The sequence below is a fragment of the Clytia hemisphaerica genome, unplaced genomic scaffold, assembly GCF_902728285.1.
Source record: "Clytia hemisphaerica strain Z4C2 unplaced genomic scaffold, Clytia hemisphaerica genome assembly, whole genome shotgun sequence".
Taxonomy (NCBI): domain Eukaryota; kingdom Metazoa; phylum Cnidaria; class Hydrozoa; order Leptothecata; family Clytiidae; genus Clytia; species Clytia hemisphaerica.
Genome location: NW_027104248.1, coordinates 472,522 through 499,037, shown reverse-complemented (window position 1 = coordinate 499,037; position 26,516 = coordinate 472,522). Strand labels below are relative to the sequence as shown.

Below are 26,516 nucleotides of genomic sequence, written 5' to 3'. Positions count from 1 at the left end.
GTGCTGATATAAGCTTTTCCTTTTTCTGACAAATCTTGCTCCACATCCGTGTCAATCCAATATGACAAAGCTTGTAAATTAAAATTGATGAGTAAGCAAACGATATGACTCTTATTTAAAAACAAAACCTTTAAAATTAGGAAACTTTGTAAAAAATATAAAGACCTGTATGATAACGAATAAAGTCAATGTTTACTTATGGAAGAAAAAACGACAAGTAGACCCTTTGAAGGAGTAAATAAAGTACGGATTTTCTGACTTCTTAAAATATAGATCAATGAATTGCAGCCACCGTTTGTCAGTGAACAATAGAAGAATATCATCTCGAAAACTTCATTTGATTGGACCAATCCGGATGAGGAGAGGAGCATGTACATTGTGAGTGGTAGATAACAAAAGATGTAAGATAACGTAATAATGATCAGAGTTTTGACAGCTTCTCTTTTTCGTTCATCGGATTCACCACGTGAGATATCTTCTGAATGTTGGTGAAGATGGTTACCGGTTGTGATTGATGGTTGGTCTAGCACTATGGAGGTGTTTTTCATCTTCTTCTTATGATTTATCTGATCGTTCAAATGTACGTAAGATAACACGTTGACCAGAAGAATGAAAAGCATGGAAATCGAAAGTGTAGTTGCTCCAAAGATATCAGTGACGTCCAACTTCTTCAGGTCATCTTGAGTGTATAAGAAGTAACACGTTGCACCGTATGCCAGAGATGTAATAAAGTTTACAAATAACAACGTGTAGATTTTGAAGGGTGAAACAATCCAAAAGGGTTTCTTTAAAGCCAGAAATCTCAGCATTGAAACGACACCAAATACACAAAACACGAATAGGAAGAGAACATGATTGATTGATATGAAGGTGCGAAAGACATCACAAGGGTAGTTTGGGACGAATATTGAAAACAAAGCGTTCATTGTGCATCCAGAACAATAAAGCATATCCAGGATTGACAGCATTATGAATAATTTAGAAGTGGTGTTGAAAGGGCGGCTGGTCTTGTGCAGTCCATAGAAGAGTAAAAGGTTGGAGGTGAAAACAAAACACAAAATCACCAAGAGAATAATTTTCCATGCAAGAATATGATTGGTCGACAGAAATGGAGTCTCATTGGTCAAGTTAGCCCCTTGATGGCCAATGTTGATAAAGCCAAGCTCCAGACAAGTCACTTCTCTATTCCTCAACATTGCTTTCGACTTGAAGTTAGTCCGAAGAAATTGTACTTACAATTAATGAGAACTCAACCCCCAGTTAGAGTTTACATATTCAATGAAGAATTTAGTTTTAGTCCTCAAACAAGTTATACGACACGCAAATATCGAATGACGTCTTAAAAAAAATTACATGATTTCAATTTTCGATAATGGAAAATTGACTGTTTGATGAAAACATTAATATCACTAATAAAGAAAGAAAGTGCAAATAGCGATTGGATCATTTCAAACATTGAGAGAAGAATTAAAGACTGCTTACCACTAGTTCTCAGACACAGATTCATGAGAAGGGCAACGGAATATTCCAAAGTGTAATCAGAAAGGTCATCCGGATCGTCAAGCACGCTGAACAGCCATTCGACTACCGCCGAATCGATCAAAATAGTCTGGACGTTACGTCTAAAACAAAAAATTCCCCTTATAACTCTGTAACAATAAAAAAATCGACTACAGTCGATATGTAAAGTGGATAGTCCTGTAATCTAGGACTTTTAGACAATCTTTTGGTTGTTTTCACGGGGTCCACAGCCAACCGGCTCGACTATCTATGAACTGTATGAAACATTGGAAGGAGCGGCAATTCGAACCGAGAATCCCTAGTTTCAGGCGCTGGCGCCTTGACCATTAGGCCATCGCTCATCAAGATATCGACCAGTAAACGGAAAAACTTTCAAGTAATACAACTAACCTTAAACTAAGTTTTTGTAAGCCACCTAGAATATTCTCACTGATAGCAGAAGACTTCTTAGTTTTCATCAACGACTTAACCAGCAGGCGAAGGAAATTTTCCGATTGTGACATATATTGTCGACCAGCCGAAAACGAGGCCGTCACGTTGACGAATCTCATCAAGTATTCGGTCGCTATGCTGTCTTTAGAGTCCATAATCTTCTCGAAGAATGGCTGAAAGCGAAAGGTAGTAGACATAGAAAATCATGTATACACGTTACAATACCGCATCAGAACACCATCAGAACAATTTAATTCGGAGCATTAAAATAACACACTGCCTTTGATGTAATGGTTTTAATGAGTTTTCAAAGAGAAAGGGAGAACGTAACTTGTAAGCCCTACAAACCGTTGCATTTATAAGAGAAAGTCAGCAAGAGGTCCAGAGATTTTGAGGATCTAGCAAAGTCAAAGTGATGCAATGGAATTGGATGAAGTGGACTTACTGACAGGTTTCCAGAGGAAAAACCTAGAAGGTCGTTGCTGATGTACAGATTCAATGCTTTGTTCCTCTGGTTTTCTGGCACTCTGATCAATCTCTAAAAAAAGAATTCAAGTTTGTAATTAGCGAGAAATTACACATCAAAATAAAAAGAAACAAGTGATACTTTTATGGACCTACCTGGTTACCAAAACTAACCAATGAACATTGAAACAATGAAACACATAAGACATAACTGGTCAAATTACAAAAATATATAAAATGAAAGCATATCTATTGGTAGAAATTATCAATACTATTGAAAAAGACTTGAAAAAGTAAAAAAGTTATTAAACGCTTTTCTTTATAAAAACAATACACTATCAGAAAAACGCACAGCTTAAGAAAGTTTTCTAGAAAATAAAAACGGCGATTTCCGGCATTTTCGGCCGGAAAAAAATTTTCTCAAAAAATCGAACTCGGTCATGTTTTGAGTATTGCGCATACGCATCTTTCTGCAAAAAATCAGAAAAAACTAAGGATGAAAATTCGAGAAAATGTCAAAAAACCGGTTTTTCCGGCATATTCCCGGCATTTTCAGCCGGAAAAAAATGTTTTTCGAAAATCGGGCTCTGTCACATTTTAGGTATTGTCATTTTGCATCAGTGTGCAAAATTTCATAAAAAAATATAAAGTACAGCTCGAGAAATTCAAGAAATACTGTCTTTCCGGCGAATATAGGTTGTTCCGGCGATTTTTTAATAGTTCCGGCTTCAAAAATCAATTTTATTGAAAATTGAAATATGCTTGATGGTGGGCATTGCTATTAATAATGTTTTTGAATGAAAAAACAACCAATTATAAGGAAAAAGTCTAATGAAAATTCAGAAAAACGGTGATTTCCGGCATATTTCAGGCATTTTCGGCTGGAAAAATTTTTTTCTCAAAAATCGGACCCGGTCATGTTTTGGGCATTGTTAATACGCATCTTTCAGCAAAAAATCAGAAAAAAACTAATGATGAAATCTCGAGAAAATGTCAAAAAACCGGTTTTTCCGGCATATTTCCGGCATTTTCGGCCGGAAAATTTTTTTTTTCGAAAATCGGGCTCTGTCACATTTTGGGCATTGCCATTTTGCATTTTTGTGCCAAAAACCAGAAAAAACTAATGAGCCAATCTCGAGAAAAGCTCGTAACAGACGGACGAACAGACGGACGGACGAACAAAGGTTAATTTATAGGACCTCCAGGTAGGTCCAAAAAGAAGATTCAAATGGAGAAGTAATTATCATACCCATATCAGAGCTTGAAGTAATAATGCTTTGTTCCGGGCGGATCCAATTCCTGATAAATCTTTCTTGATAATGTTGAAGTTCAAATTGGCCTTTTCCTTTGTTGTTAATGATGGAGGAATGTTTTGTCTTGTGTGTGTTGTTTGTTGCCTTATAAATCAAAAATTTATTTCAAAATTACTGAATTTCTTATCTGCTATTTATTGTTCACACTAAACTTCACAGACCACAAAATTAACAGAATCTCGCAGAAAACTTGATTCGTTGCATTTTTAAAAAGCATATTAATAATATTTCTCAGTGTAGCCTAAGTTCACTTGACATCCATAAATATAGATTGATCAAGATACATCTTACAAAAGATAAAAGAAGGAGGCAATATAGGGTATAGGTATAATTCAATGATAGAAACTGTGACAGGAATAACTGAAAGTTGGAGAGAATGAAGTAATAATGGACATACGTATCCATGGAAACTGAAGCTCGAAGCATTGAAGATGCCTGAACAAAAAAAGTATAGGAATCAATAAAATAAATTCACTGTGTAAAATTCAAATGTGATTTACGTATAATACTATAAAAGTTCACTTTGTTCGACTACAAATTTCATTGAATTTCCCAATCATACAAATTTTTATTTGTAAAAAACTTTTGCTCACTGTGCCAGGAACCGTTAGATCCAATTTGTCTTCTTTGGAAATGGAGCCAGCAAAAAGCCTCTCGCAAATGTGTTGCAAGTAATCCGGTGTAACCTGATAATGTCAAGAAAGAAAAGGTAGCCCAATAATATTTCATTACATAGAAAACTGAACTGAAATAAATTACATCACAATAATTAATAATAACAATGGTATATTTCCGGCATTTCCAAATTTTGCATTTGGCTTTTTCCCTGAAAAATCTGTATATAATTCCAGATAATTCATGCAATGTCTAGAAAAGTTTATGAAAAATGACTTTTTTAAACTGATATTTAATACGAAGATTTTACCATTTTTCCCCGAACACAGCTTTCAAGAGAATCAACGAGTTCGGCAGCGATTCCAATCAAATTGGTGTGATCTTCTTGCAGTTTAGCAAACTTTTGAAAGTATGAATTGGCTCGATCTTCACTTTGTTTGATTTCCTCTTTCATTACTTCTTTGTCATTTTCTCTTTCCTCTAAATCTACAAAAAGAAATTGTTTCTGGAGACTGAAGTTGAATGAGTAACGAATACCTACATACATGTAAACAAGTGGCACACACACACACTTTGGGATGAGTAACACATATGCCCCTTTTAGTTGTGATGAGTGATATAGCCACCTTATAGAGAATGAGTGGCTCCAATGAAATTTAACTTACCATGATTGCTAATAGAGGAAGCTCCTTTCTGAAATGAAAAAAGAACAACAGTGAGTTTAGCCATGCCATTAGTTTTGCAAAATATGGAAAATTTCAATCACAGTCATAATCAAAAATGTATCTTATTGGCGAAGTGGCGAAAAAGCTGAATTTAATTTTTCAAATAATAGCTATACCAACCAAAAGTTTGTAGAGATAGGGCAAAGGATCTGAGTACAATGTATCATCAAGAAATAAAGTCAAGCGTTCCTTCAAGTCTTCATTCCATTCATCCTAAAAGAAAAAAAAACAGATTGATCACTCTTGTGAGATCAAGTAGAAAAGAAGACAGCCTGTAGTTAAAAATTGACAAAAATATTGACCTCAAATAGTTTCTTGAAGGCAGGGTGATTCTTGGGATTGGGAACATAGGCTTATGCGTAAAAGCAAACAAAGTTTTACAAGATTCTCCTTCGGGAAATAGAACATAATTGCGCAATAAAAATGCAACATTTTTAGCTGACTTTTTGTTGAAAATTTGATAGGAATACTAACCTCAAAAAGTTTCTTGAAGGCAGGGTGATTCTTGGGATTTGGAACATAGGGCAATGCGTAAAAAGCAACAAATTCAGTTGTTTGACTCAAAGCTGCTCCATTGGATTCCAAATACTTCTTGAATTCCACCATTGAGGCTTCAACAGGGGATAAGCGACTCTATTAAGAAACAAAAACAATAAACTTATCAGTTCAATAAACATTTGACACTTGATAATTAATTTCATCACTGTCCATAAATTAGAATTGTTACAAAAACATCTGCTTTATACAGAAACTTGTAGGAAGGAAGGATAATCCAGCCTATGCAAACAAAATGTGCCTTTTTCTGGGATAGTTACCTTTTCTAGGATAGGGAAATAATAGTGTTTAAGGTGACTCCTTTCACACTGTGCCCGTGACACAACATGACGCATCAGATCATTACTCAAAAAGGGTCGGAGAGCAATTGTTCACGTGATTGCTTATTCGTGAGCAATGTCACCACCCCAGATACAATATCTGGCATACTTCTCCAAACTCTTATATCAGACTAAGGTACTCGATTCATATGGTTGACCCAGGTGTAGGTACATTCACTTGCCAAATCAATCTTAGCACCGAGTGGGAATCGAAGCTTGGCCACTAATATGCCATAGAACTTGCAGGTAAGAATAGAAATGGAAACAACTAATATTTCCATGTAATGAACTAGATGATAGAGAGTGTATTCATTTATAATTTTGTTGCTCTTGAAATTGATAAAGGAGAATAAAAGGATACCTCATCTTCCAGTAAGGGAAAGACTGCAAAATAAAGGTGAAGACTGAAGACTAAGCGTTGTGTATCATTTTCTTCTTGCTTCCCTTTAGGAATGTGTTGATCCCAGAGCATCCAGAAGCTTGCAGAATTACCCAGCTGAAACATCCTTGTCAGATCATCCTGAAAAATAAGCTTTTTTCAATATAGTCATCCTGCCAAAAGCATATGAAAACTACAATCAAGCCTTTCAAAAAGATAGAGAAACCCAATTTTCCAGGTAAATTGTATCTGCTCATTAGATATTAAGTAAAGTAATACATTAAGTAATTTTTATTTGTGTTATCATTCAGGGGGGCTCAAGCAGTTAATCCAAAACACTATGCCTGTTTTGACCGTGGTGGTCCATTTTCAAATTTTGAAAAATATAGTTAAATCCAAGAGTGGATTAACTGCCAAAGGGGTGGTCTCTATAAGAATTCTGGGGGAAAAAAGTGGACTAACTGCATTTTCTGTCATTCTGTAAAATTCATTTATTCTGATTCATGCTCGTTTTTGCCTCTTCTTCTGTCTTTAAAACGTCAAACTGCATCAAAGTCTTGCTTTAACTTTCTCCTGCTTTGTTTAAAAATTCCGTTTTCACTAATTTTCAAGCTGTTATAAAATCGGGTGATTCGCCCCTTTTTTTGTAAACAAAAATCTGATTAAAACAGATTAAAAATGGTAGACAATTTGCGAAATGTATTTCAGGTGGAACAGCCTGTATGCGAGCTTGTATAACCTTTTTATCAAAATGGTTTGTTTTAAACCAGCTTTTACTTAATATAGGAAGGAACCTCGTTCCTTGCTGTAACATAAAGTCAAGTGCATGGTTCCCTAGTACTCATTTCAACTAAAATTGGTCAGATTAAAGAAAAAACCCGTTTTGAAAGATTCCTTTAAGACATACCCAGAAAACCAAAAAATTCTCCACTAACAAAAGCTCTCAATATATTCAACAGAAATTGAAAAACTAAGGGAGTACTCTGCCAGGGAATTAGATCTTCTTCTCTTCAAAACAATGACAAGAGAACTAAAAATGTCAATTTGAAAAAATTATAGGGTGAGTGGGGCACCTAACCCCAAGCAAGTTCTACATCGTTGGGAACACTTAACGATAAAGATTGCGTTTGTAGCCTAGTTAAAACCACAAAATCTAACTAGATCTAACTGACTTTGAATGTTGATTTAAAAAATGAAATATTTGAATCTTTTTTGAGGTATGCAATAACGTTTGCTATATTTTGTTACTTACTGCCTTTTATTATTTTGCTGTTTTGATCTATTTTCTTACCTGTTCATACTAGATTTAGATATTTTTTCTTTAGATTTTACATTTTCATAGCTATTCATGTCTTTAAAAGAAATGCATTGAAAATTACTTAGAAAGTCGACCAACATCAATAAAAATAACTTAATGCATGCCAAAATGCCCCGGTGGACTGTTTTAGGGGGTGGTATACAAAGATTGTGACTTAAAAACAGTAAATCCAGTGTGGATTAAGTGTCAGAATGGGTGGGTGGTCCTAAATATCATCCAAAATCAGTTACTACAGATGATGTTCGGGATTAACTGATTGACCCCCCCTGTATCATTCTGCTTTGTTTCCAATCCAAACTATGTATAACTAAAATTTGACATTTTTTATTTACAAATGATTCTGCGCTTGAAAAGATTTTTGCAACTAGAAGAATTTCCAAGTATTACTTACCTTATTTTTGATACAGCTTTCATCTTGGGGAGAAGGGAGTTGATTGCTATCTGGTTCAACATTTTTCTCAGTCAATTCTTCTTCGTAGGCTTCAAGAGTGTCAGTGTAGTCTTGAATTTCTAAAAACTAAAAAGTGGCACAATATTTTTTATTGAAAGTTTAATTGAAGAAATGAAGAAAAAATCTTTCTTTGAAAGCCTAATTTAATTATTTCTCATTTCTTTTTCATTCTCAATCAGGGGAAGATGATTGGGATTTAAAGAAATATCTTGCATTACCATTAGAAATTAAGTCAATAATACTATAACGAAAAATTATGAAGTTTGTTGCTGGAAGTTTTCTTTATACCTCTTTTACAATAGCATGTAGATAATGTTCTTTCTCCCTCAAGTCATTCATTATTTGTATATTTTTTTCTGTACTATAGCTTAAAAATAAAGATGCATATATACTTGTGGCAAGAGCCGTTGATTGTTGTTACCAGAAACTTCTCATAACTGGGAAGGTGAAGATAAATTGACGGTCAATCAAGCTTTCAGAAAAAACAACATCAGTCATCTGCAGGATGTATTTGCAACAAGGATGAGAGTTACCTGAAACAAGTTCACGTTCTCAAGACAATAATCAAAACTTGAAAACTTTAAACGAGACAAAATGACTGATTGCAAACATGCAGCATCAATCAACCAAATGTTGTCATTCAATTCCCATTCGATTTTTAAGGCCTTGTTTATACGCTATTTATACGCTAAAGTAAAAATAATTCTGCACATGGGTTAGTGCAGATCTAGGTGGGTTCTGTCTCCCCCCGTAGATCTTTTTCTTGGGAAGTTGATCTTCAAATTAGTTTTCAAATTAGTTTTCAAGGTTTGCTTGGCTCAATTATTTTGCAGCTGTTTATCAAATTTCCACCAATGAGATTGCCGCATTTCACACGGTCCTTCTTTTTGGCACCCGTGGCCTCTCAGTGCCTTGCAGGACGGACGGCTGTAAAATCCCAACCTTCATAAATTTGTTTCAATTCGTGAGTCTAAGGCTTAGGTTTTTTCTCATCTTCAATTTACTGAAGAAAGTGAGAATTTGATGCAAGAGTTAGATTGTCAGCAAAGTGCCTTAAAAAATCATTGAATAAAAGAAGAACTTTAAATCTTAAATATTTTCATTTTGAAGAATTGGTGCAAAAAAGTGAAACATTTTTTATTGGTTCAATCAATATTCATTATTCATTAACTCAAATCAAATGACTCTCTGAAATGGTGGCCGACTTGTCGTCTCATGTTTTGTCAGATAGTCCCAAGTTTTAGAGCAGTTGACGGTACCAAACATTGAATATTTGAATATCAATCAAATTATTACCCAATAATATCTTGATTTTATTAAGATTCAATTGTTCTTGATTATATGTTAAATTGTGTTAAATGAGGCCCCCCAGTCGACCCTCAATTCATGTATTCACGCACAAAATTTTGCCAATTCATGTATTCACACGCAAATAAAACCATTTTCACGTTCACACGACAATTTTGCTTTTAAATCTTTGGTTAAAACGATTGTGACCTTATTGGGTTTATAAATATAGACCTTTTTATGGTTTCTTTAAGCAGTTTGACCTATTCTTATGCCAAACATTTTCGCCAATATGAACTTTTCTGCAGTTTTGTGACCTAATTCTTGATAGCGTTGACCTTTTAAGGCATCTTTTACAGCTATTTGAGCTTTATAACAAAGCAATTTTTTAGGTCTGCCGCACCAAAAGTTACAAAGAACTACCCCTCTGGCGTAGGGTGGGCTTTTGGTGTGGGATTTGCTTCCTCGCAAACCCGTAAGAAGATTTTTTTAATTTCAAATCGAGGTTGTGCCAATCATATGGTTTGAGAAGCTGTAGACTTAAACACAATATCCAGGTGGAGCAGTAGTACAAGCAGAGGATTGATTTTAACACTGACCATTTGTTACCCTGAGTATCAGAGGTTGAGAATATTTCAACCTCTGTAGACCAATAATAGAAATTTTATTGCGCATGTGTCAATCTAATCACTGTAGAAAAAATCAAAGATGAAGAGCAAATATTACCATAATGATGTCTAGCAGACTGTATCAGTATGCAGTTTACTATTTACGAATTCCCCAGAAACCTCCAAGTGTAATTGAAATGAGTTTCTTTTAAAAGAAATCTTTTACATGATCCCCAAATGTATAACAGTAATTACTAAACTTTTAATTATTGAAATGTCACTTTAATTGAATCGAAATAATAGACAGACGTTATGTTATGATTCTCTATCACTGACTCTTTTTAAAAAGCATTGATGACATTTTTGATTTGTGTTTTCAACGACGGGAATAAAAATATCAACTTTGAACTTCATCATGGTTACTTTTCTCTGCGTTGATTGCGCGCTGAATAGAATCTGGATTGGTTGGCACAGCGTCGATATATGATTTCAACCTGTGCTTTTCACGGTAACTATTTGTTGCCAAAAATCTGGTACGGCGAGCAACGTACCTGCCGTACCCGGCGCGACGTTCCAAGAATTTTGCCAAAGAGAAAACCTTTAAAATTTAGAATGCCTAGATTGTTTGAAAACGCATCAGGTGTATCATTATCTATGAGAATTATTTTTTCATTGTTTGATGCTGCATGCATACAAGATGTTTAGAACTACCCTGAACTACCTACAAATTATTAAATGAGCAAAAATCCTCTAAAGTCTCTAAGTTAACATGGTATCATTTTGTGTATTGTATTGTAGTAACAATATAAGTGACTACAGAGAGACAACCATTATTAAACGCTAACGGAGAAAATTTTCTCTAGACTCTTTTGTTTTGGCTAAAGACGCTCTCGTTGGATGCAGTATTTGCATCACAAATATCAATTGTCATTAAAAATGCAAAAAAACATGCCCACAAAAAAATAACGAAAATATTTGTTTAGACATCTTTGAGAATTTTAATGTTATAAAGTTTTGATTATTTTGAATGACTTTACCATGACAATAACTAATCCAAGAATATGCGAGCAAAGCGAGCAAGAAAACTTTACAGATTTAGGTATTGAGGTCTTACAGTTAGGTAAACCATCCAGGATCCTGCCATTCTATAAGCCAGCAAAAACTAAATGACACTTGTCACAAAAAACTAAATGACACTTGTAAACTTAAGTTTCTTACCATTTTCCATCGAAAACAACGGCTAGTACGAAAGTCACAAGTTTCAGGGTCGGGGTCAGGGTTCAGGGTTCAGTGCCAGGGTTCAGGTTTCAGGACCAGAGTTCAGGGTTCAGTGCCAGGGTTAAGGTTTCAGAGCCAAGTTTAGGTTTCAGGGTTCATGTTAAAATTGTCTACATTCCAGACCAGAAGGTTCCGAGGTATATTTATTTATTCTGCAGACCATTTGCTAGAGTTCGTGTTATATATAATACAAGTGTGAGTGTGTTTTCTTTTTAAACTTTTAATAGTTTGGTGGTGAACAATACTTTTCAAAATACGAGACAGCAGGTACTACTACTACTACTTTCAGCGTCACTTTGAAAATATTTCATAATTCAATTGACGTAGTAGAAATTATCTTTCTGTTACAAAACTAGTCGAATAAATAATAATTAAGATTATTGAAATTAAAATATTCTACTACAAGCAGAATTACAAATCAAAGCATTGACGAAGAACTAATACTACTATTATATTCTATTATTCCTCCTGTAGTAAAAAGAAATATGGCAAACGCTTATTGTTTTTTGTAAGAGTAAGATCAGAACCAGTGGAAATCATCCATATCATTAATTTTTTCTTTCAAAGCAAGAAAGTAATCAAAATCACCCACCCATTTTTTGAAAATAAATAGTTTTTTATAAGACTTATTTGGTATGATGAAATTGGCTGGAATAGAAGACAACGGTTTTTTTTTTCTTTTCTGTAAAACCTGGTAAAACTAACTTAATTTTTTGTTGAATTTGTGTTCTTAAAAGAAAAATTTCATCGTTGTTCGTAACAACGCCATTCCATTCAACCCTAGCTTTTTTGTTTGAATCCCCCTACACAAAGAGAGTAAAGAGAAAAGAGAAGTAAAGAGGTTAGTAATTTGAAAAAGGCAAGTCTGTATTGTAGACAATTTTAACCTGAACTCTGAACCCTGAACCCTGGCCCTGAAACCTGAACCCTGGCCCTGAAACCTGTAACCCTGGCCCTGAAACCTGTAACCTAAACCTGCGTTTTGTACTAGCCGCAAAAAAAACTAATAACATTGCTACTTCCCAAAGCCGGCGACCAAAACAAATTATTTTCCAAGATTATGGCGCCCTTTTGGATCTATTGTTAACGCCATCTAAAATGGTGGAAAGAGTTGCGGAAAGCGCCAAAACGCCCGCAATATGATCTTCCAACAGAAGGCGAGTTACATCAAGTTACATCATGCACTCCACCGCAGCGCACAACGAAGCCTGTTTCAACGAATATCAGTAATTATAAGGATATCTTATGTGCTTACCTTCAGTAAACTTCGAGTGCTTCATTGAAAATGAAGAAGGTAAGAAGATAAAAAATGCGCTGGATAATTTTCATTGTAACAGTTTGGTCTATCATCGCTGAAAGTTTGAAAAAGTTTTTCCGACGCAAAAAAAAATTTCAGCCAATTAAAAGCACAGTGTGCTTATACTTACTATGTTTGCTACAATGTCTAGGCTAAAAAAAGTGCGAAAAGACACGAACACTATAATGAGTGATGTTATGATTTTTTTGATTGCGGCCGCGTATAGGAACTCGCCAAATGTTCCTAACTGTCTTAGATATATTTTTAGAGTTTCCTTGTGTTTTAGACAATGATTTGCTTTTCACGTTCACGCTAAAAATCTCGATTCACGAATTCACGGTGGAAAAATCTTATTTTCATGTTCCCGCTGATATCTCAATTCACGTATTCACATGCTAAAAAAGTCCAATTCACGTCCCAGAAAAAAGGCTCATTCACGTGTCACGCCAGCCCCTAGGGGAGCCCCTTAAATGTAACCTGAGATCAGATCGTGAATGTTTTCTGCACACCACGCTGAAGCTCTAAAGGGATGTGTGAAAACAAACAATCTGACGAATATGCAATCTCGAAATCGTAAGGACCGCGTTCGTCTAAAAGGACTGGGAATGACAACAAAGTTGCGCGATTGTGTTTATGAATAAGGCGCCGTATTAGTTTTTATTTTTCCGGCGCACAACAAGATTCTTGTTGTAGAATTTTCCGCGGGAGGACTATTTTCCTCAGATGTATAATTTTCAAGTGCCTTTAGAGGTTTACCGTGCGCGTAAGAAAATTATGAACATCTGTTATCAGGTTACTTAAATGGGGCCTGGAACTTCTCTGTCAGTTACATCAAAATGCCTCGAAAATGTCAATATGAAAATTGCGTAATCAGAGAACGTATGTCTCGCTCATTATAAAAAGGCCGAGACAAACTTTCAATAATTGGATTGTAACATCGAGTTAAGTCTCTTTTGTTAAGTCACCAGGGGGTAAATAAAACAGACCTTGATACATTTATCGTTCGTTTCAACTTCACGATTCGTTTAAAACTCAGCGTCCTAAATATTTGGGGTAGGTAAAATATGTACAAAGAAATTCATACTTTTCCAACCCGGCGAATCTTTAAAAAAGAAGCGAACAATAAAATATAATTACCCTTTCCAAATAAACCTCTTCGGTGGCAAGCGTAGTCTACTCTGACGTAATTGTAAAATTTATGTGATGGGAGTTTGACATAGTAATGTAATGTTGTTTGGGGAATTATGAAGTTCTCTGGAATTTCGATTGCATTTATTCAGGTTGATTTTTTATGACTTCTAATGGTACTTTTTCTAACGAGTTTGATTACTCTGTTCTCACACTTATGTCTTTTTTTTTCGTGTCCTTTTCCGTGATTACTTTTATTTATATTTTTAAAGACAGGTAAAAAGGCATATTGATGTAACTGTCTGTGTCTATTCAGCATTGAAATAAGTACTTGATATTTGTCCCTTATTTTTTTTTGGGACAGAAATATTTATACTCAATGTGTACTCCTCCTGTTGTTGATGAAAACTAATTCAAATTCCCATGAAGTTAGAGAGCATGAAAAGCGTAATCATCCTAAGGGCTTTTGATGCGCAAGCTGAACCAGCATTTGTGTCTGGTGATGACGTAGGAATGAACACCAGTGCCATCTCTACTACATATACACTCTAACTCTATCTAGCAGTAGCCATGGCTGCGCAGGAGGACCCTGCCGACGCACCAGACTTAACGAACACTGGTCACGCGAAAGTCCGGTGTAAAATGAGAATTTTTTTTACCACCGGACAATTTCTTCACCGGACTTAAGGAAGTCTGATGTCCGGTGTCAGAGAATGATATTTTTTCCCACCGGACATGACCAGTCGGGTGTTTAAGATAAAAACTGCAATTATTGCTCTTTTCGGAAATTATTGCCGAAAACGGCAATTTTTTTAACGATGAAATGCTGAATCAGCAAAATGTGTTGTCCTTTTAAGGGCAAAGATGTCAGAGGTGTTTGAAAATAGTAAAATTGCATCGAGAAAATGGTTTTTCGGATTTTTAAAAGTGATTTTTTCAATTTTTCGTTGCTCAATAACATGAAAAGTTCAAAAATAATATGTTAAAAGATCCTGCATCGATGCCGAAACAAAGCCAGAAAGAGATAACAAAACCCCCGTTGTAAATTTGTTTACATATGACTCGATTTTGCTATCTGCATTTCCAACAAAAACCAGTTGAAAACAAAACTAAACGAGGCACAGTGGGCCTACTTATCGCGAGGGTGTCAAATACCACGTGTTCAATAATAAAGTCAACTTTTATTTGCAAAAACGGCAATAATTACCGAAAACGGCAATTTTCATTTATTTACTTTTTTATTTTTCTGCCGATTCAGCATTTCATCGTTAAAAAAATTGCCGTTTTCGGCAATAATTTCCGAAAAGAGCAATAATTGCAGTTTTTATCTTAAACACCCGACTGATGACCAGTCAGTCATGCGCCCGATGTTTCTTAATTTTTTGTTTCATAAATGTCCGGCGTCCAAAATTCCCTGTATGCAACACCAGACTGACACCAGACTTATTGCGTACGGTGTAGCGAAAGGATACTCTTTGCCACCGGACAGTCCGGTGCGGTGCGTCGGGAAGGGTCCCTTATAAGGCAGGCCAAATGCAATGGAAAGCCTTTCACAGATAAAAATATAAAAAGAACCTCTTACTTAAGGATAACCCTTATCAAAGGATATTTAATATATGACAAATATTCAATCAATCTGAGAAACACAATCGAAAAACAAAAAAGATGAAAAATAATTGAAAGAAACCAGTTGCAACTTGACATTTATTTACATCACCACTGTCATGGCTACCATTTTTAAAAGCGAAAGTCGAGATTTCGCCCGCGGAAACAAGAGTCTTTTCCATTTAAGCTAGGGTCAGACCATCAAGAAGAGAACCCCCCCCCCCCCGAGGCGTGCGTGTAAAAAAAAGCTGCTGCTGCTGGTTTGTTGCAAGGTTTGATGGCGGAAGAGACTGCGCCCGGGGGTAGAACCCCCTACTCTTGCCGACTAATGGGGGTGTGCCGCTAAAGTTCGAGGAATTGACCCTATACGGGACTGAAATTCCAAACTATGTTCCGTCATTTTTCAAAATTCCCGTAAACAAAAAGGACTTTTCTATTTTGGTGTTTATGTGACCCTACTCTACCCCGTCATCCTCCACCCCCATGTGCGAAGATTTTCCGGAAGAGCCCTTTCTGAGCTGGGATCAAGTAAGACGAGGGTCCATGTCGTTCTAAAAATGACACCTTTTTCTTGACCATGAAATGACCATGAAGATAAAGGATATATCCAAAGCAAAAGAATCAAAAATACTCTTTTTAGAAGAACGATATGGCTTTGAAAATAATAAAAAACGAAAAGAATTTAAAAAGATGAGTACTTCTAGTGAAAAAGCAAAGAAAACCCTTAATTTCGCCATTGTTACCTTATAATACTTACCTGATGAAATGAAAAAAAGTCTAAAAATCATCGTCCTTATTACACAATTTGAAAAATTCATAAAGGTCAATCTTAATAAAATACGCATTCTTCTATTTTTTGTCAACAACATTTTCTGTCATAAAACATTATAAACAACCGTATTTACAAATAAAAATATTTGAACTCTACTATCTTATTGGGTGGAACTTTTTGAATCAATAACCAAAAAATCATCATTATGTTATATATATATTAAAAAATTAAGGAATATTTGTATTTAAATTGTTTCAAATGTACAGAATAATTAAGTCCCGATAAACATGTCATAAAGATTAAGAAAAAAGGAACAAGAAATGAATATAAATCCAGCTTGAGGTCTTCCGAGTTAGTTAAAGTGACGATGAACGTTTCTAATGAAAAATTTATTTAAACTTTGAATTTCCAATTCTACTAAATTTAAGTTTTTGATGGATGAAGTTTCAAGGGAAGTGATCTTTGAAGGACGATTTGTATCTATATTCGTTATCAAAATCGCTTTTTGATTTGAAGGAAGCGATTGGTCGAAGAGGCTCCGGTGAAAGCCCGTTCAATTTCATCTCTAACAAACCATTATTGTCCTCCAGTCTAGACTCTGTTCGCGATTTCGCGTAACGTCGCACAGGCTGTAAATTTTCAGGAGCATGAAATATTTGCTCGGGCGGGATGCTATCGTATGATCCTTTCTTCGAAGCCCTTGGACTGATATCTTGATGGGCACCGAAACGCCCTGAGTCACCACTCATGTGATATTGAGTTGGCGCGTTAGTATTTCGACCGCCCACATTTACTTGACCTTTGGATGACTTCTTTTGCAGAGGGTTCAACCGGAGTTCACCAATAGAAAGCCGCTGAACTAATGGATCCTAAATGATCGAGAAAACTAACATCATTAAAAATTTTTTGATTATCAAGTCTCCAAAATGAACATCAATATGGCAACTTAACTAAAAAATTGATGGTGTGCAAACCTTTCGCAACAACAAGCATATTGATTAAACGTCAATTACCAACACGAACAAATGACATTTTTGACCACCGATTTTTTCAATCGTACGAAGAATTTTTTTAAACTTCAATTCCATTTTTAATAAACCAGCTGCGCTGGAAGGTCAGCCTAAATTGCTTAATATGATTAGAAAGATATGTTGTTAAAAATTGATATGATTTACTAAGACGAGAGTAAAAAAATCATCAAATTTACGTTTGTACACAATATGGATTAACGAAAATATGCCATGTTACAATCTGTATGACAGAATAATTATTCGTCTCTTAATTAGGATAGATATTTAGATATACAGATGAACAGCAACAAAAGACTACATCAACAACAGATTCAAGAAAATAAAAATCCTTGCAAGGAAGTTAAATGCAAGTACTTATCAAAAATCACAAAAAATTTATACACTTATTATTTTTTACTAAGCTTAGACTTATAATTATATTCAAGCTCAAGCTGGACAAAAAAAAGATGCTGTAAATCAGTAAAAGTTAAAATGGTGTCATTCTTATTCATCTTAACTGCAGAAAAATAGTTTAGCTTAAAACTACATGTTTTTCAAAATTCAAAATAAGGTTTACACTGACATCTAAAATTTATTCAAATTTAAAGTTTTATGATTAGCATACCCGCTGTCGTAGCCTGGATATCCAAGCTCAAAATTTTAGAAAAAATAAGTTTTACCTCAGCCAGACAAAGTTCTAAAATTATAGAGCTTGGTTCACCTAGAAATCAGGTGAACCCCTGTTGACAGATTTTCCTGCATGAACCCCATGGCTGCAAATAAATATATGCACATAATGACATGCATAATTTCAAGATGGTACCCCAGCAGTGATAAATCAATTTAGAATGGCAGCCTTCACCATAAAATATAGACAGTGTGGTGGAAAGTCTGTTAGACAGAAAGTGCAAAGTAAATTTTGGAGAAAAAATGTTTCAAAATATCCAACCAAAAACAGCAATACAAAATTGGCAAACAGAAAAGAAGAATTGAAGCAAAAGAAAGATATACCTTTAGTTCTTTACACGATGCAACCAAGTCATTAAGAAGATTAAAACAAGAATATCTAAGCAAGTAATCGAAAAGAAAACAACCAGAACATCAAAAATTCCCATGTTTTGATCTTCACACTTCTTCCCTACCATTATTGTTATTTTTATTTGGATGCGTGGTCAAACACCCAAGGGAGATAATTAGATATTCTATTGTTGTTTACTTCGAAGAAGAAAAGTCAGGGAGATTTGCAAAGCAGCGTATGCGCCTTGCTGATCGCCCGCGCGGTCCACCTAAATATTTAGGCGAACACTTCAAGTCGGCTCGCATAATTTCTTATACGCGCGCCACCATTCAGATCTCTGATTCGCTTGGACCAACCAATCAGAATATCCGCATAATCATCCTCAGATGAGAATGCAGACGATCTAGGTAAACCAGACCGTAAACATAAGAAATATCAAAATCAGAAAAAGTTTACGGGCTGGATATCCAGGCTACCGCTGTCGTCCCAGAAAGACTGTAATTATTGTACTGTATTTTCCCTAACCTGAGCCTAAATATATATGCTTAAACGTGCAATATTTATCTATTAAAAAATATTTAATCCATTTATATACATTTATTATTTATCATTATTAGTCCAGAATGTATAAATGTCCGCCATCAAATCACAGTGGAAAAATGCAAGTCTAGAAAAACATAATTTTTGTCAATAATTTGATGAAGAATACATACTTCAGCCTTTCTGAAATTTACACAGGAGCTGCACTTTAAATATATACTTGATTAATTTCCATTTACGCTTGATCCTAATTATCTCCAATTCAAAAAGAACAAATGCAAGTGTCTGCTTTCAAATCGCAGTGAAAACTTAAGTCTAGAAAAAATCATTTTTGCGTCAATATAATTTGATGAAGAACTTCGGTCTTTCTCGATTCACATAGGAGCGGTACTTTAATATACTTGATCAATTTCCATTTACGCTTTATAATAATTATCTCCAAGTCGGTCCAAAAAATTAAACGTAACTTCCAGTGAAAAACGCAAGTCTAGAAAAAAATCATATTTGCGTCAATATAATTTGATGAAGAACTTCGGTCTTTCTCGATTCACATAGGAGCGGTACTTTAAATATACTTGATCAATTTCCATTTACGCTTTATAATAATTATCTCCAAGTCGGTCCAAAAAAACAAACGTAAACTGCCAGTGAAAAACGCAAGTCTAGAAAAAATCATTTTTGCGTCAATATAATTTGATAAAGAACTTCGTTCCTTCTCAAATTTACATAGGAGCTGTACTTTAATATACTTGAACAATTTCCATTTACGCTTTATCAATATTATCTCCAATTGTCCAGAAGAACAAGCATATAAAATGTCTATAAATGTATCAAATAAAAAAAACACTCAATTTCGAGAAAACATTATTTTTGTGAATAATCAGATAATTAAGCTGTGAACTGTAATATATATACACTCCATCAAATTCCAGCAATTGTTGGTGGTTATTCTATATTCAAGTCCAAAATGAAAAACTATGTTTTCATGCTACAAAATAATGAGGTCTAGCATAGGTAAAAGAATAACTCACAATTCAGGAAAAAACTTGAGCAAATAAGTTAAAATCTTCATACTTTAAAGAAAAGAACATCCTAATAATCTAACTCCAGTGTTGTATCTTCCTTAGTTATAAGTTTAAAAGCCACTTCAACAAAATATAATGATTGTATATAAAATAAAAGCTGGCAAGAGATAAACAACGAACGTACCCGAACGAACGAAAAAGCACCGCTTTGGCAGCCATATTGAATTGTTTTTAACACATATCGGGAAACCAAACTTAGCCCGATTGGATGAATTGAAAGCGTATCCCAACCGGAACACTGCCCTAAAAAAGCTTGAGAGTAAATACACAGATCGGGAGACCAAACTAAACCCGATCGGATAAAAACTTTAGAAATCGGAATAAAAAAACCAAACTCTTAAGCGTCGGCTGGAAAAAAGGGATTTGAAGGGTCATCGGGGCTGACCAATTAGAGATTGCATTCTCTCCCTAATTAGAATAACCTTTTACCTTTTCAGCCGTTCTCGATTCAGAAGGCGTGATACCTCCCCCGTAATACGAAAAATTGCTCATCTTTGTACGCCGACCTTCCGAATGCTGTCGGAAAAGAAAGGAGTAATGTTGACTGTAGTGTAGAGAATCTGAAGAGCAACGTAAATGGACTGTTGGTGAAAAGTAGCCTATACACCTTTTCGACCGTAGCCGCCAATTGACGCACGGGCATTTTTTTCCGCTTTATCCCACTAAAACCATCCCAGTCCTTTTTTCGCACCTATAGACAATAGAAATATGTGTCAAAAAAGGATTGGATCGAGTTTAATGGGATAAAGCGGTCAAAAAAATGCCCGTGCGGTAATTGGCGGCTACGGTCGAAAAGGTGTATTCCCAAGGGTCTTCAATTACATTATCGAGGAATAAACAATTCGGGTGAAAGTGACTTAATTTTTCCGTGGCGAAAGTTATTTCCCTTCCCCGGATAATTTTTACTAGGTATTATTTATATAAAAATTGTTTGGTTAGCTCACCTGATCGCCATACTTATCTTGACCTCCATCACTGAAAAACAAACAAGAAAATTTAAAAAATCTATTAAAAAAGGGTTTTTAAAATTGATCAACCATTTTCCACGAAACTTACATTAATACATTAGTACCAAGGAAAAGTGATCAAGTTAAGAGGATAATTGATCAATGATTTACCTGGCCTCGTATAAATCTTGAGTTCGTTGTCTTGATTTCGGAAGCGAAGGGTCTTTCTATAAGTTCAAGGTAAAAGAAAGTTTAAGTTATGCGGCCTTTTCAGGTAAAATGAGCACACGTATCTACCACAAAATAACAAAATTTAAAGCCTCTTCTCCTCTTCATCGATTGGCTATTGATAAACTTTCTGAAGAATTGAATATTTTAAAACCAGAGTCTTATATCCTTGAAATAAGAAAACTTACCTTGTTTTTACGTCGTTTCTTGTTGACGGCGTCATAACGCGTCAGAATTTGATTCTCCGTCATCTTCTCACGTCTGGAAATGAGAAATACGAAAAACTTTTAATTTCGAGGATTGGGTAAGAGCCTCCTATATTTGTAAATTTTGTGAATATTTCCCATACAATGGTTTACAACTATGTCCAAAAACAGTCTTTGTTGCAAGGTGTTGTAGCTTTTACCCTCTCTTTTTAGAGGGTCTTAGATTTTGAAAAACCATGAGTAATAATGATGGAGCCATTTAGAGAGGGTTTCTCACAAATATCATTATAGTGTTCTCATTCATTACTTTTATGATTTGGAGACTCAAAATTATATTATCGATTCTCAGCATTGGTTTAGAAGAAAATCCACACAGAATGGGAACTAGTCTACACAATAGACAGCTCAAGGCTTTTAGGCCTTACTTTACGAAGAGTAGGAAGTTTACCCTTGAAACGGAGAAAGATACGACGTAACCTAAGTGGAAACAAGCAACTAACCCAACTTTAGGGGAGAGTGTTGGTTTGTGGATAACTTCAGGAATACCATCATCTGTGCGGTATCGTGATGACGTCATCGATATTTCATGTTGGCTGGTGGTCGAGATTACATCTATTGAGGAAACAGTAAAAGGTGATTCAACTTGATGAAACTGGTAAGTAGAGTAGGCAATTGATTTCACACGAAAAGTATATTTATCATGTTATGGAAGCTTGACAAAGACAAACCTCGAAACGTCGAACACGACTGTGTTTTATATATGTTCAACTATAATAATGTTTAACGAAAATCTATATCGACTTTTACGTCCTATAAGAGATATTATGAACATAACTATTTTAATGAAACAAAAAGCTTACCATTTTGTCTCATCGATTTTAATTGCGTTAATTCATTTCTTTTACTGGTCTAAAAATGAAAGCGATAAAAACTCAAAGAATGACTTTTTCATAATGCTCAGAAAAAAAATTGCTGTCTCGCCAAAATTAAGTTCCTCGTCCAATTTAAAATTATTGAGATTCTTTCTGCTCGCCACAATCGGTTCCGTTAGAAAACCCACCTTCTTAGATTTCTTGATTTTATCGGAGGATTTTGCTTTCGGATTTGAGACGGTGGGTAGATTGTTGAGAAGGTCTGGTTTAGCCTGGTAGTATGTTTGATGTGAGCTTGAAGCTGGTGAAGCAAAATTGGAAGTGATTGACTGTTTCGGTTTTTGATGAGGTTGTTTCTGACTTCGCTTCTCTTTGCTAGGTGTCTCTACTTTGTTGCTATTGTAACTATTGATCGGTTTAGAGGGCTGGGAATGAACGGGACTTCGGCTGTCGTAATCGTCATCTTCGACAGAGGAATGGGACGAGCGCGGTGAAGACGTTGAATTGCTGTATTTGTCGATTTTATCTCCATCTTCATTCTTGGTGCTGTGGAAAGCGAAAGAATATTGTTGGATAAGAGAAGAAGATTGCTGTTGTTGTTGTGCTTTGTTTGAATGTTTCATAGCTTTCGGTTTGGCAGTGACTTTTGGTGAGGAAATTTTATGTGAAGTGTCTTTGAGAAGAGATTTTGTTTTATGTTTTGTGGGTTTAGTTTCAAGCCATTCTTCTTCGTGGATGGATTCATCTTCGATGTTGCTTCCACTGTCAACGTCTGTTGGTTCTGATGGCGCTTTCTTCTTCTGCCCTCCTCCACCGCCTCCTCCGTCAGTGAAGGCATAATGGTCGACACATTGTGAAATATTCAAACGTTTCTGAGGTTCCAATTGCAGCACTTTCTCCATGTAATCCAAAAGGTCTGTACTGAGGATTCCGGAATATCGTTTCTTGAGCGTGAGAGGGTTCGTGATGGCAGGGAATTTCAATCCACGAAAACGATGGTTGATGTTGAACAGATGCATTTGTGCTGGTGGTAATGGTCCAATCAACTTCTGAATAACATACAGTTGGTCAATCTCGCTTTCTCCAGGAAAGACAGGTTGTCCATCACTCAACTCACCAAGAATACAACCGATAGACCAAATGTCGACTGCTTTACCATAACCACCACTATAATGAAGGTTTTATGGAGAATTATTCGATGAATTGTCCGAAAAAAGTTTAAAAATTTCAAATTCTTTTTTTTCCAAAACAAAACTGATACGTCAAGGTGTTTTTATAAATTTACCATCTCAAAGCGCTCAAAGTTAAGAATGTCCCTCCTACCTCAGTTTTATAAAGGGGACTGACATGGAATTTGAAGTAGCCAATCAGGGCAGGATTTTTTTCTCTATAACCTCGAGATAAAAAGGAAGGGGTAACAAACAAGCACAGATTTCAAGTACAAAACAAACTCACCCCAAAAGGAGTTCGGGCGAACGATACCATCTGGTGGCCACGTAATCTGTGTATTGACCTGTCCCTGAATCTGTGATACTTCGAGCAAAACCTAAAGTTGGTCAAAGAGAAATTATATCTCTTGAAAAGCTTATTATGAGTGTAAAAATGAGAAAATAGTAAATTCTTACTGTTGGCCATAGATTTTTCTTGTTGAGTATAATAACAAATAATTATGCAAAGAAAAACCTTCAATGTTCCAAACTCACCAAAATCACAAAGCTTCAATAATCCAGTGTTGCTGATCAGAAGATTTTCCGGTTTGATGTCTGGAAATGAAATGAAAATAATTTGAGGAATCATCTATTGTTAACTAACACTGTGGCTGAAGAGGGAAATGGAGGGCTGAAGGACACAATGCACATAATCATTGATACGAGTGGAATTATACCTCTGTGTATGACGTCATTCTGATGACACCATTGAACAGCTTTGTTCAATTGCTTTATGTAACTCCTGAAAAAGCAAATCGGAAAAAGTGATGGTGAAACAATAGAAATTTTCTTTTCTTGTGACTAACGATGAACATTCGCTCAACCAAGGGGGGGGGGGTCGGTCGGTAGTAAAATCTCAGACATATATGAGTAGTAAAAGGATTTTTACGAATTTTTACATACCACCACCCAGACTCTTGGAAGAGGTATTTTACTACCCTGGTAGCTAGTAAAAGTTTTTGGGACAATTTGTCATGGAGACCACCTTTTTTTTTTGGTTGCTATTCGGACTGATTTTACAAAAAAAGCTAAAAAATGATTATTTCTGTGACACATTTTTCACTTAGTGCAAAAATTAATGTTTTGCCCTTAGAATTAAAGTCTTTTTTTATATTGACAAAAAATTTCGAGAATTTATTGTTTGTAGAACAACCTTCCAACAGAGAATTTTTTCAAAAATATAAAAATATATAAAAATTTTCAGATTTTTTCAGAAAAGTCACCCGAAAAGTTAATAGAATTACAAAAATAGCTAAAATTTGCTTATTTTACCAGTTTTAACTACCCGGGTAGTAAAATCTTTTCAACATTTAACACATAGATACCACCACCGTAGTAAACGTCATTAGGTCTGAGATTTTACTACCGACCTCCCCCCCCTGGCTGAACAGTTCTGATTTGTTGACTATAAAAGTATGAGAGGACCTGGAAGGGATATAAACCTTCCATTGAGGTATGCCATGAATGTTAAATAATGCGGAATAGAAAAAGAGTACGACTCAAATACTGTGTTTACTTTAATTGAGGTATGGGTACACCATTGGGCGTTCGTTCCAATAACTCCAACATATTCTGTAAGAATAAAAAAAGAGAAAAGTTTTACGGAGATTTGGAATCTGGTCTTTTTTTATTGTTTGATAGCCTTTAAAGAAGAAAGAAAAATTATCAAGGAATCAAGATGTAACTATTGACTCTAGGATTCTATTTGCTGTTGGTATTAATTCTATTATATTTTTATTATATTTTTATTATTGTTATTAAAAATAACATTTGATGTGAAATCAGACTGATGTAAATAAATGTTTTGTTTTAATATTTTTAGTGCCAAGTTTTTACAGAAGAAAATCCACTCTGTTTTTTGTAGAATTTACGGCAATCATTTATTGAAACATTTTCAGTTTTATACCAGTTTTACTCGAGTTTTCTGCAAGTTTTGATTGGAGGAAAGGATCGCAACACTTTCTTTACCTTTTCAACATACTCAAATACCAAGTAGAGTTTTCCACGTTTTCGAAACGCTTCCCTAAAATGAAGGCAATCAAGGAAAGTCAGTATATTACCAATACTAACCACCTACAGTTACCAAGGTCTTTAAAAATCAAGTGAGCACATTACACATTACATTATTTCTAACTGTACAATGTAATGATAGTTGACGTAGTGAATTTATCATTTTAATACTACTGAACGGTTTCTTGTCTTATTCAAACAATCTTCAGTCGAAATAAAATTTACCTCAATTGTACAATATTTTCTTGCTTCAACATTCGAAGAACTTTAAGTTCACGTAATGTTGTTCTTTTCATATCTTCATTGTCTGAAAATTCGAAAAGATTTTTTTTTTCAATGATAATCCATGCTCTCATTCATACTATGGGCTAAAATGAATTAGAATGGTCTACTATCCTGTGTTTGAGTCTTTCTAACCTAATATGGACACCAACACATCTTTTCTGATATTTTATTATAAGGAGAGACTTTTATAAAGGAGAGAACAACTAACCTTCACCATCTTTGAATTTCTTTATCGCCACAATGTCGTTGGTCTCCTGTAAAAGATATTAAAAAATGTGTACAGCACTTAGCTCACCTTTATTATTTTTCCAACTATTTGAAAACCTTATTGTATGTAGATGTACATAAACCCATCCCCATGCCCTAAAATCTTTTGAAAAATGAAAAAATCGAGGATACCTAATCAGGTGACAAAACTTATGCTTAAATCCCATTATTTTAAGGTATCTAGACAGTTTTGAACTTCTAGCCTCGTTTGGTAACAAAATTTTCCAGCAAAATGGGAAAACGAAAGGTTGATCTTTTCGGAAATGTAAATTTATACTGACGTAGAAATTGGTAAAAGAAATTGAGGATGCAAGAGAAATGGCCTCTCTATGCTCAAATTTCATACCTTATGCCGACATTTCATAACTACGCCATAGGCACCTGGAATAACAAAAAGAAAGATTTATGTATAAATACAAACAACAAGCATCAAGGATACACCAAATTAAGCAGAAGATAAATGAAACAGGTAAATTTATGTGTGAGAGTAGATACTTGCATCTTAAAAGAAAGTTTGGTTTATTCTTACCTTCCCCTACAATACCAATGACTTCGTATTTATTCATTTTCTTTTTGTGTGTGGAAAGAAATACGATCCCTAACTTTCTTTACTGTAAAGTGTTCTCAAGTGATAGCCATTTTATCCTGTTGATCATATCAAACTTTCAATGTATCTATGGTTGCTATGTCAATTCATTCCTTCTTCTTCAAATGAAAAGTATTATTGATCACAGTTTTCAAGATCTTCTTTTTCTTTATTTTTCCATACTA

At 35.0% G+C, this 26,516-nt stretch overlaps 2 protein-coding genes across 4 annotated transcripts in view; both read right to left on the bottom strand.

Annotated features, from left to right (window-relative positions):
• LOC136816445 (lisH domain-containing protein ARMC9-like) overlaps positions 1–8,801 on the bottom strand; it is a 42,503-nt gene extending 33,702 nt beyond the window's left edge. Inside the window, exons 1-13 of one of the 2 annotated variants that reach the window (XM_067072769.1) lie at positions 8,487–8,801; positions 8,035–8,160; positions 6,308–6,466; positions 5,546–5,704; positions 5,192–5,284; positions 5,012–5,039; positions 4,657–4,832; positions 4,325–4,417; positions 4,129–4,166; positions 3,668–3,815; positions 2,399–2,491; positions 1,912–2,126; positions 1,483–1,622 (exon numbers count right to left, since the gene is read on the bottom strand). In XM_067072769.1, coding sequence (XP_066928870.1) covers positions 1,483–1,622; positions 1,912–2,126; positions 2,399–2,491; positions 3,668–3,815; positions 4,129–4,166; positions 4,325–4,417; positions 4,657–4,832; positions 5,012–5,039; positions 5,192–5,284; positions 5,546–5,704; positions 6,308–6,451 — 1,327 coding nt within the window. In that variant the 5' untranslated portion in view covers positions 6,452–6,466; positions 8,035–8,160; positions 8,487–8,801. Of the gene's footprint in view, positions 1–1,482; positions 1,623–1,911; positions 2,127–2,398; positions 2,492–3,667; positions 3,816–4,128; positions 4,167–4,324; positions 4,418–4,656; positions 4,833–5,011; positions 5,040–5,191; positions 5,285–5,545; positions 5,705–6,307; positions 6,467–8,034; positions 8,161–8,382; positions 8,462–8,486 lie in introns of those variants that run through there. The other variant, XM_067072768.1, reaches the window with a different exon arrangement.
• Positions 8,802–16,160: 7,359 nt separating this feature from the next.
• LOC136816467 (cyclin-dependent kinase-like 5) lies at positions 16,161–26,516 on the bottom strand. Of its 2 annotated transcripts, XM_067072794.1 has the most exons (17): positions 26,275–26,516; positions 26,092–26,126; positions 25,687–25,732; positions 25,419–25,500; positions 25,152–25,206; positions 24,700–24,755; positions 23,861–23,925; positions 23,679–23,738; positions 23,431–23,521; positions 22,164–23,142; positions 21,964–22,012; positions 21,604–21,715; positions 21,086–21,158; positions 20,841–20,896; positions 20,667–20,697; positions 20,152–20,238; positions 16,161–16,938 (listed from the first exon to the last, which is right to left on the bottom strand). In XM_067072794.1, exons 1-17 carry the CDS (start codon positions 26,309–26,311, stop codon positions 16,516–16,518), a joined length of 2,337 nt encoding a protein of 778 aa, XP_066928895.1. In that variant the 5' UTR covers positions 26,312–26,516; the 3' UTR covers positions 16,161–16,515. The 2 variants fall into 2 exon arrangements, with proteins under 2 accessions (XP_066928895.1, XP_066928896.1); XM_067072795.1 differs by lacking the exon at positions 26,092–26,126 and having other exon boundaries at positions 16,172–16,938.

Excerpts from the sequence above, each read along its gene's own strand:
- LOC136816467 (XM_067072794.1), bottom strand. The coding sequence starts at position 26,311 with ATGAATAAATACGAAGTCATTGGTATTGTAGGGGAAG. Across the intron at positions 23,739-23,860 it reads GAATGACGTCATACACAGAG|ACATCAAACCGGAAAATCTT; the intron begins GTATAATTCCAC and ends TTTCATTTCCAG. Across the intron at positions 23,522-23,678 it reads ATTGAAGCTTTGTGATTTTG|GTTTTGCTCGAAGTATCACA; the intron begins GTGAGTTTGGAA and ends GACCAACTTTAG.